General features: G+C 35.1%; 1 protein-coding gene across 1 annotated transcript in view; it reads left to right on the forward strand.

Moving 5' to 3' along the window:
* The first annotated feature begins 4,806 nt into the window (after nucleotides 1-4,806).
* LOC107669942 (protein OSCP1) overlaps nucleotides 4,807-10,947 on the forward strand; it is a 7,771-nt gene continuing 1,630 nt past the window's right edge. The window contains 10 exon segments of the mRNA XM_074186945.1: nucleotides 4,807-4,826; nucleotides 5,832-5,953; nucleotides 6,759-6,788; nucleotides 7,034-7,188; nucleotides 8,400-8,567; nucleotides 8,766-8,846; nucleotides 9,248-9,351; nucleotides 9,554-9,682; nucleotides 10,285-10,354; nucleotides 10,557-10,684. Of these exon segments, the coding sequence (XP_074043046.1) occupies nucleotides 4,807-4,826; nucleotides 5,832-5,953; nucleotides 6,759-6,788; nucleotides 7,034-7,188; nucleotides 8,400-8,567; nucleotides 8,766-8,846; nucleotides 9,248-9,351; nucleotides 9,554-9,682; nucleotides 10,285-10,354; nucleotides 10,557-10,684 (1,007 nt within the window).

Below are 10,947 nucleotides of genomic sequence, written 5' to 3' on the forward strand. Positions count from 1 at the left end.
CAAAGCAGCAAAATACCGGAGAGAGAATAGACACGCCTTTATGTTAGAAACGCAGAGCCAGGAAGTAAGTCGTGTGCGGACGTCACGGGGGCCTTCGGCTTTTACCATACAGTACAGTCGATGTAAACCAAAACAAATCTTTAGAATCTGCTGTTAACTTTCTTATCCTTGTGGCAAAATTCTATTTTAACAAACAAAGGTTTCTTAAGAAAATACCTACTTTTATAGATTTCTTATGTGAAGTAGAACATTTAATTAAATCACTAAGAGTAATTAATAACAAAAAATGTATTTCTTTTTTGAAGAGATATGATGAGATCTTTCATGTGCCGTGATTAATACTTGTTTTGGTGTTTTTTTTTAATTATTTATTTTTATTTATCTTTTCTTTATTTGTTCTGTTCCTGCCTTTCTGTATGTTCATAAAAAAGCTGCTTAAACGCATCTTTCTCTTTTAACAGTCATTATCAACTTCTCTTTTTTTTTTTTTCCTTCTCTTCTCTTCCATATGTTCAGATGACATTGGATGTATTGTTGATACATTATGTGTAATGTATGCAAAGTTGTTTTTCATTAATGTCAACTCTGAATTGTTTGCAATAAAAAAAATCAAAAAATCAAAAAAAAAAAAAAAAACAATTCATAAAAAAATAAAATAAAAAATACAGTACAGTCGATGTATTTCTCTTCTTCCTCTATTAAGAATAATAATCTATAATAAAAGACTTTGTTTTAAAAGGCAGACGTTATCTAAAAAGAAACTAACTTTAAAAACAAGACGTTGTAAAATGCTGTAACATTTGTAAACATTTTTGTGTTTTTATTTGGCTTCACTTTATTTCTATAGAATTTTTTGTCTTTAGTCTTTTGACTTTTTTGTTCTTTGTTTCGTTTATTATAATGTACCTACTGGCTGCCTTCGTTTAAAAATAAATTTTCCGTTAGAATCAAGTTTTACACATCATATGAGAACTGAGGTCATATGAGAACTTTAAGTTCCACTTTTTATTTCCTAGAAAACCCAGAACCCACAAGCCAATACACTGATCTGAAGAAACCATACCCTAATGAAACATCGAGAACTACTGTAATTTATTTTAGTTACTATTCTTTATAAGAAGATAAAGGTCTTTGATGAACTTAAGATCATACAACGAACTGACCAAGTAAGTAGTCTGTGATTTTAACACAAACGTTTTATTATTTTGTGTGATACTGTTAAATTCATAAAATAATAATAACAATGACAACAACAATAATAATTAACTTATTTATAGATGTATTGCTTTTAAACAACACAACAAATTGGTCTAATAATTAGTTTCTTCAAATAAACTGAAATAGGCAAAAAGTTATTGAGCAAACATTACTTCACGTTCTACATCTGTAAATTTAAATTCCCCTGAACAGCATACGACAGTGAGAAGTGAGGGTATAATCTTGGTGCTTTTTTAAATTCTCACTATTACTCCAGGTCATTAGTTCCTCACAGACAGCCACATATTTTCACACCATCACATTTGGTTGATGTTATCTTGGGATAAAGACATGCAAATGTCAAGAGAACAACAATGACAGAATCATCGACATTTTGGTAAATGTTAAAAGTCATTTCTTTTGTGGTTTGCAAAAAAGGGAAACCCCTAAAAGAGTCAGACCACAGTTAGTTGCATAGATTGCAGCTAGACTCCCCTCACCTAGGTTGCCTTCTTGCTTGAATATTTTTCTAATTGACATGCAAATAATGAATGACAAAATACTGTGATGTATTGTATGTTTGTATATTTTATTTGCCTGACAGGATGTGTTTGAGTGCTGCTTATACAATTGTTGTAATTAGATTAAAATGTAAAACTATTTTATATTTAAGTAGTAACTGTTTATTCTATAAAGAGACTCCACTAATAATGTATCCATGATTAAAGGAGATGGTCAGTGTCTTGGGTGAACTTTGTGGCAATTTACCTTTTTAATAATCTTTTTTCTGGGATGTTGGTCACCTTGGGCATGATGTTCCTCATCTGCAGCGTGAGATTCTTCTTCTTGTGCTGAAGTTCCTCCACCTTCTGCATGATGTTCCTCGTCTGCGGATTGAGATTCTTCTTCTTGTGCTGAAGTTTCTCCACCATCTGCATGATGTTCCTCGTCTGCAGCGTGAGATTCTTCTTCTTGTGCTGAAGTTTCTCCACCTTCTGCATGATGTTCCTCGTCTGCGGATTGAGATTCTTCTTCTTGTGCTGAAGTCTCTCCACCTTCTGCATGATGTTCCTCGTCTGCGGATTGAGATTCTTCTTCTTGTGCTGAAGTCTCTCCACCTTCTGCATGATGTTCCTCGTCTGCAGCGTGAGATTCTTCTTGTTGTGCAGCATGTTGCTCATCTGAAGATGATACATCTGTTTCTTCTTCTTTCTCGTCATTTTCAGAAATGTCAGAATCAGGCAGGGCAACATCTTCATTGCTACCTGAGTCACCTACAATCTGTGTCCCCTCCCCTAATTTGCCATTAAAATTGATGATTGTTTGGATGACTTTTGGACCAGGGAAGTCCATAGCAATTATACCTACACAATGTGGTCTATTTTTGTCTCCTTTAAGATTGAGAAGATAATTGTCAACTTGTTTGTTCAGTGTTTTTGCGATTTTTAGTGGCTCGGATTCTCCGTTGGCCACAGTGTATGTGAGCATCATCTCCTGCTCACACTTTTGTGAAGCTTTCTTGATATTTTCTCTCATTTGTGTTTCTTTTGTATCCATGTCTGCATTCAGTTCTGTGATGTGAACAGGAAGTCCTAATTCTAATGTTGAACTCTGAATCAAGACTATCTTGCCTCTCACCTGGCCCAAAGTTGGAATCACTTTGTCTCTCCACACTGGCCAATTATCACGACTTAACAATTTTGTGACTTGAGCAACAGCACCCTCATCTGGAGTTACTCTAAGCAACAGTATCTCTTTCTTCTGTTTCACAAGGAACGTCCACATAGTTTTCAAAAAATAATTAAGAGTCTCTGATTCCTGGACGCTTCCAGTTTTAACATACTTGATGCTGTCGGAGGACACGTGCAAGTCAAAAAAACGCACGCCTGCATCCAGTTGGTTGTGCAGTCCCCATGCTTGGAACATTGGTTTGGATGTTTTTAAGTATCTGTTGCTTTGGTGTGTTCCAGGGATTGATATAGCCGATAGAAGCCTGTCATTTTCTATTTTCTTTATCCATTTGTGGCTGACATACTTAGAACTGAGAGCTTCAGAGGCGCTGACATGTTTTTTACACTCACACGTAAAGATAGCCACCCTGCAAGTAAAAAAAGAAAAAAATATATTTAAGCTTGTGTGTGTGTGCGTGTGTGTGTATATATATATAATGGCACTCATATACTTTTCTCAAAGAATCAGTCTAAATGTTTTCATGTTTGCCATATGCATACTCACCACAGTGGAACTTACAATATAAACACAGAAAGGTACTGAAGGTTTCCCATGATTTTTTATTTCCTTCTGCAGCAGCACTTCTGGAAAATGAATAATTGATATAGGTGAAAAGTGTTAATCATAAAGCTTATAATCGTCTAGGCTGTAATTTGATCTTGAACATCAGTCTATGAATATTTCAAAAGAGCTAAAATCACTGGTCACATTATTGAATATTGCTATTGTAAAACATTTTCAAAAAAGCAATCATAAAAAGCTGGTTTCATGCTCTTGACAGCAAATATCAACTGTAAAACCTTGAGTAATCCAAACTTCAACAGTTCTACATGTTTAAAGTACAAGAGTTCCCTATAAAAGTCATTTGCATTTTGCCACCATGCCAAAATAAACACACTAAACATTATTTCATATTTAGGAATGTGTTACATCATGATTTTCAAACAACAACAACAAAAAATAAGTATACTTACTCGTGCAATATCATGTGTAGAAGATAAAGAATGTTTGTAGAATTAGTTTGCACTGAATTTTTCTGACCTTGGCATCAGACAGTTCAAGAAGTTAAAAAAATGGTGATGTTTGCAGTCTTTCCTTCTGTCATACTATACATCTTTAACTGAGGCAGTTATCCAGCATTTGACTACATTTGCCTAAACAGTCCATGTAAAATGAGCCCTGAAATAGTTTGCTTTCATTCACTGTGTACAGATAGCATATGAAAATCATCAAATTCATCTATCTGTCTTTTATAAAGTTTTTAAGAGCAATAGCGAATGAATATCCTACATGAATAGAATTTTGGCACCTTTAAATAATGATACGACATTGTATACTATGTGAGGAAGGTAGATATTAACTAAAAGGGTACGCTGTGTTTTCAGGAACAGGATATTTTACATGTCAGCTTGGGGCAGGTTGTCACACATTTTAAATGTTATACATTTATAAAAATAAAAAAAAAGTTAGCCAAAACAAATTTGGTTTGAAATATTTGAATGTTACTCTTTTACAGTTAGGCCTATGTGGTTTCATAACTGGAAAAAAATCAATAAACTGGAAATAAATACATCAAAACATCAATAAATTACTTTTTAGTAGAATAAAATGTGTGACAATTACACCAGCTCTCTCCAAAATTAATTAATAGATTATTAACTGAAAGATAGGCTATGAATGAATGAATGAATGAATGAATAATACAATGGAATATGTATGCCAGTACTTATAATCCATCCACCGCCCGCGTCTGTAATGATAATAATTATACTTGACGTCATAATGCCCCGCTAGAAGCAAAGTAAAACAAAAACCTAATAAAAGCGTACAATAACACTTTTCATCATGTCTCAAAGAAATCTTCCTTTGCTCGTCATCATGGCCGGACTTACCATTGGGCTTGAATGGGCTGCAGCCCAGGGGCCCCGCCTTAACCCATTTACATTTGTTCAGTTATGTGCCAGTCAGAAATTATTAGCCGCATTTCAACTGCGCACACGGGCCAGCCGGGGCTAACAGCTTCCAGCTTCCAACTACAACATTCGAACCCATAATCAAACAGCATAAACTGGAATTTATGATTTTTTTTCACATAGAAAAAGGACACGTATTAAATCACGTCTGCGCTGCGCCGAATCGCCGATTAATTTGATCACATGCATGGCTACTTTAAACGGTTCCATTAAGCCTTTAGCCCAAAAGAGCGCACATTTACAAAGATACACTCTAAAAAATGCTGGGTTGTTTCAACCCAACTTTGGGTCAAATATGGACTAACCCAACCTGTGCTTATTAGAAAGCAAACAAATAGTATTAATAATCATTAATTTTCCTTAGCATATGCTATGATAAATCTGAACATTTGTTTAAAATAATGGAGCATTAGGTCATACATATTGCCTTAAAAGTCATTGAAATTTATTGGTTGAACGAAACCTGCATTTAATGAGTGAATGCCTACGATATAGGAGTTAGCCTATCGCAGGTTTCGCACGTTTGGAAAATTACTGCAAGCATTTATTTAATATACAATGTAGGTTAGACGAGTTTAAAAAATTCACACAGAATATCAGATTAAGTCAATCATTTGAAAACAGCGTTAGTGGTTCAGCTGTACCGCGTCTTCTCGCTCTCACTCTCACTCTCTCAAAATCTTTTCTGCTCAGTGTTATTTCAGGGTTTTGATCTCTCAACTGAGAGATCACATCCTGTTTATTGTATTATAGTGACTATTTAATATTACATCTAAACTTTGACTAGGCAAGACATGTTGCCTATTAATTGTATACAGTATATGAACCTGAAAGCATATTTTAATTTTTGTGTATTTTGTGTTACTCCTTAATAATGTTCTAGTTGAGGGCATTTGTAGTATAGGTATGGGGCCCAAACATAACCTCAAGCCCAGGGGCCCCCGGCCCCGTAAGTACTGCCCTGCTCATCATAAACCTCGGCGGAGAAGTGATCTACATTCTGGATCAGCGCCTCCGTGCGCAGGATGAGAACGATGATAAAACTCAGAGAGGTAACCAACAGTAGTTTCGACCCCCATAGTCACAATAGCTGCCTAACTAACGGAATCCTGCTTTAGTACGCTGCCAACAACTATTGCATAAAAATGGCCTTTACCTTCACATGTTTTTGTTTGTTTTATGAATGTATTACGAAAATAAAAACAAAAGTGCAGACAATAAAAGACGTGTAATATGAATTGGTGGAAAAAGGAAAAACGTTGACATAATCAGCAGCACCATGAATCAGCATCTATCTATCTATCTATCTATCTATCTATCTATCTATCTATCTATCTATCTATCTATCTATCTATCTATCTATCTATCTATCTATCTATCTATCTATCTATCTATCTATCTATCTATCTATCTATCTATCTATCTATCTATCTATCTATCTATCTATCTATCTATAGGAGTTAGCCTATCACACAAACTAGAGTCCTGTTTTTCCGACTATCTGCACGATGGCAAATGTACAATAAACAACAAGTTACTGAGTAACTTTCAGACACAAAATTATGTTTTGCCCCATCAATGCATCTCTGAGCAATACAGTGTTTTGTTTCTCAGCATTACACGGACCAGTAAATGGTTCAAACAGGCTATAAGTACAGTTATATAATTAAAATATATGTATAATGCAAATACAATACAAATACAGCTGCTGTCAGAAGGTACTTTGTGTAACTGAGATTCATTTTCAATTACACTAAACTACATCCTGTCCTAAGACTGAGTGAAAGGGGAATTGCTTGAACTTGCTCAGATGTAACAGAAATTTGTCCTTAACGCAGGTTAATTGCTCTGTTGCAGGCCGTTGGACAGTTGATGACAGGAAAAGAGGTACATTCGTTTTTCATGGCAATACCAAAATAAAAGTCATTAAAAAAAATTCACACTTCATATAATGTATTTATTTCATAATCAAACCCATAATTAACTACTGTACAAAAATCATAATGCAAACTTCAGCAGCTTCTTTCTCTGTTTTTTTTTTTCTTACTTTCTTTCTGTGTGATATTTAAGATTTGACTCCTGCCTCTATGTTCCTCTTTTTCTCACTCATCTTTCTCATGCTCTTTCTAGAGTAATGAATGATATAGTGGGCACTATGTTCAATAAGGCTTTTCTAGGGGAGCTCTTGCGGCCGCAGGATCTGTACTCCCACCGAGCCCTGCGGACAGTTTTGACACAGATAGCACATGCCTCTATTATGCGTCTAAACCCGGCCAGCATGGATAAGGTATGAACTCATCCTCTCCCCAGGCAAAAACAATTGTGAATCACATTCTTTTTTTTTTTTTGCATTGCGTTTTCTTATAGTGTCAGTGTAATTAAATACATTATTAACGAAAGATTTACCCAGAATAAACTTAATACCTCAAAGTGCTTAAGGTATTAAAAACGGATGGTCTTGATAGTACATGTATGCATCAGGACAAAAGTAGGACTTAATGTTCATTAATGTATCGCTCATCCAAAAATGGACATTTGCTGAAAATGTGTTCACACTCAGGCTATCCAGTTTGTTTGTTCATCGGAACAGAAATGTAGCATTACATCACTTGCTCACCAATGGATCCTCTGCAGTGAATGGGTGCCGTCAGAATGAGAGTCCAAACAGCTGATAAAAACATCACGATAATCCACAAGTAATCCACACCACTCCAGACAATCAATTAATGTCTTGTGAAGTAAAAAGCTGCATGTTTGTAAGAAAAAAAATGTATCAGTAAGTTGTTTTAACTTTAAACTGTCGCTATGGGCCAACAATACGAGTCCATAATCCAAAATAATGTTTCCTCCTCTGTTGTTCTCTCACATCCAAATCTCCAAATCTGTTCCAATGAACAAATTAACTCATCTACATCTTGGATAGTCTGTGGGTGAGTAAAGTTTCAGCAAATTTCCATATTTGGGTCAACTATTTCATCTGCTATGATCAACATATTAAATGTGACCAAAAAAAGGCCAATGTAAATAAAACAAGCAAAGAATGCAACTATATAAAATTTTATGCCCCAGTGCATGCTGGGAAGATGTTGAATGGAACTGAACCATAAATGTTTTTTTCAGTCTAGTTCTATTTAATCAAACAAACAAAAAATCAGAGAAAACGCATTAAACACAACAATGCATTTCTCGTGTTTCGAAACATTGTACTTACAAGTAAACAAAAAATTAATTTTTTAGCATTATTTAATTGATCTATGAACCAATAGCATTTTACAATGTGTAATGCAGCTATAAAACGGTGCTATTCTACTTGCTCCAACCCAGATAAAATGACAGTTAGTTACACTGTCATATTAAATAATATTTCTTACTTGAATAAAACCAGTTAATTTAGACCACATGTAGCACATTGTTTTAGCTTATGTGGCACAAAAATGTTCACAATCTATATTTATTACCAATTTCCTGTTTAAGTTTGTGTTGTTGTCTTTATTGTAGCTGTACGATTTGATGGCTATGGCCTTTAAGTATCAGATCGTTCTGAGTCCACGTCCACAAGATTTACTGCTTATCACCTTCAACCACACCGACACCATAAAGGAACTGGTTAAGGATAATCCCAGCCTAGTTAACCAGATCAGTGAAGCCCAGAGGCAGCTTATTGAGGTAAAAGTCCACTGTCACCCACCAATAACTAGTTTCCTCCTAGTTTCTAAATGTGGTGTAAATCTTACCAAAATATATAATTATATCTCCTTAAGAACTGTTTTCTAGTTGTGAAGTAATTCTATCTAGAATCTATTGCACATCAAGTTGCTTTTCTGTGCCAATGTTATTGCTATTTCTAGTGCACCTCTTTCTAAGGTATACACACCCTTATCCGATGGTGAGTTTCAACTCATCCGACATACGCTGCTGGTTCTCTTTCAAGATATGCAAATCAGGGTGAGCAGATTGTTTATGAAAGCTTATTGTCATCAGCGTTTGAAATGGATCGCTGTCAGATCATACAGTTGTATGCAAAGCATCACTGAGTCGTGACGTTTTTTGTAAGAACTTTCAAGCGTACACTCTAAAAAATGCTGGGTTAAATACAACCCAGTGCTGGGTAAAATAGGGACAAACCCAGCAATTGGGCTGTTTTGGCCGAGCGGTTGGGTTAAATGTTTAACCCAACCTTCTGGGTGGTAACCCAAACGCTGGGTCAAAACAACCCAATTGCTGGGTTTGTCCCTATTTTACCCAGCACTGGGTTGTATTTAACCCAGCATTTTTTAGAGTGTAGGCATTCTGTCTTGCGGTCGTAGTGACACTTACTGAGATGTTGTGATATGTTCTTTCATCAGGTCTCGATTTTCTTGAAAGAAAAAATCCAGAACCCAAATGGCCATTTTGTGCTGCAGACCTCAGGGCCGGTGCCTTACGGATTTGAGGTTCCTGGTTTAATCAGGTAATGCAGATGAAGGTCAGAGGTCACAGGCAGGATCCTTATAGTGAGTTCTTCATCAGTAGCTTTTCACTGGGAAACACAGAGGCTTCATGGAAATAAGATCACATTGTTACAATCATACACACCCATATGCAAACTCCCTTCACTTCCTTCCTTCCTTCCCACTTCCTTCAGAATTCCTTTAAATATTCTCGTCTCACAGGTGGTTTAATGCTAAAGGCCGAGAGGTGAGGAGAACAAGGTTTCCCAGTGGAGGAAGCTACACAAGTGCTGTACACCAGGGCTCATTTGACCTCTCTGGGGACAGGGTCACACTTTTGGGCACCAACATGTAATTATCAAAATTAATAGTTAAGAATTATAACTGCTTTTTTAAATTCCAATACTGTAAACATATGTAAATAGAATGTAGTAAATATATTGTATTATATATTTAAGAATATTTAAAATGTAATATAAAAATAAATTAACCATGTTATTTAAAGAGATCATTATTTAATATAAATATAGTTATATTCAGCAAGGATGCATTAAATTAATCAAGTTACAGTAAAGACTTTTACTTTTACTACATTGTTACAAAAAAATATTTTCCAAATAAATGTTGTCCCTTTGAACTTTTAACTCAAAGTATACTGAAATATATATATATATCACGGTTTCCACAAAAATATTAAGCAGCATAAATGTAATTTGATTAAATTTAGCATCAATTTTAAAATGTATTAAAATGGAGAACAATTATTTTAAATTGTAATAGTATTTAAGAATATTACTGTTTTACTGTATTTTTCCAATCAAAGAAATGCAGGCTTTATGAGTATAAGAGACTTATTTCAAAAACATTATTAAAAAAATCATACTGACCACAAACGTATGAGTGTAGTGTGTGTGTATATATATATCTCTGAATCTCTGTTGACATCTGTATAGGTACAGCACACCTTCACCTGAAGACATGGATCCATCAACCACCTCTAACAGTACAAGAAAACCAAAGCAGGCACACCCTTACTGCAGGCATCATGCAAGATTCCAAAAGTACAGCTCATGTTGAGGAAAAAAAAAAATAGGCTTAAGTCTAATGCTATTATAATACTATTATATTGGTAACATGAAGATTTATTGAAATTGTATCTTTGCAAATCTGTGTTCTCTGGATGTCATTGTGTTTTTGTGTGAAAATCTGAACATGTTGTGGACAGGCAGACACAACGCCCAATCCTCTGGCCACAGAGGAGTTCAACCTGGGCGGAATGGAGGTGCAGAAACTCTCGAATGTGGATCCTGGTTTCAAAGTGAACCTGTTAGCCTTAGACCAGGAGGATGAGGGCACATAAACATTACTAATCCAGACATAATCCTGCCACAAGCCACACACATCCCCGAAGGCGTGCTTGATTTTCTGTGGTGTTTTTATGTTGCTTATTTATCCTTTTTGGAGCTTATATATAAATATATAAATGCAAAATATAAAAGAATATATAATATAAAACATTATATATTATATAATATAAAATAATTAAGTATCTCTCTCTCTCTCTCTCTCTCTATATATATATATATATATATACACAGTGGGTACGGAAAGTATTC

This window comes from Sinocyclocheilus anshuiensis, unplaced genomic scaffold (genome assembly GCF_001515605.1).
Source record: "Sinocyclocheilus anshuiensis isolate Anshui unplaced genomic scaffold, SAMN03320099.WGS_v1.1 scaffold160, whole genome shotgun sequence".
NCBI lineage: Eukaryota > Metazoa > Chordata > Actinopteri > Cypriniformes > Cyprinidae > Sinocyclocheilus > Sinocyclocheilus anshuiensis.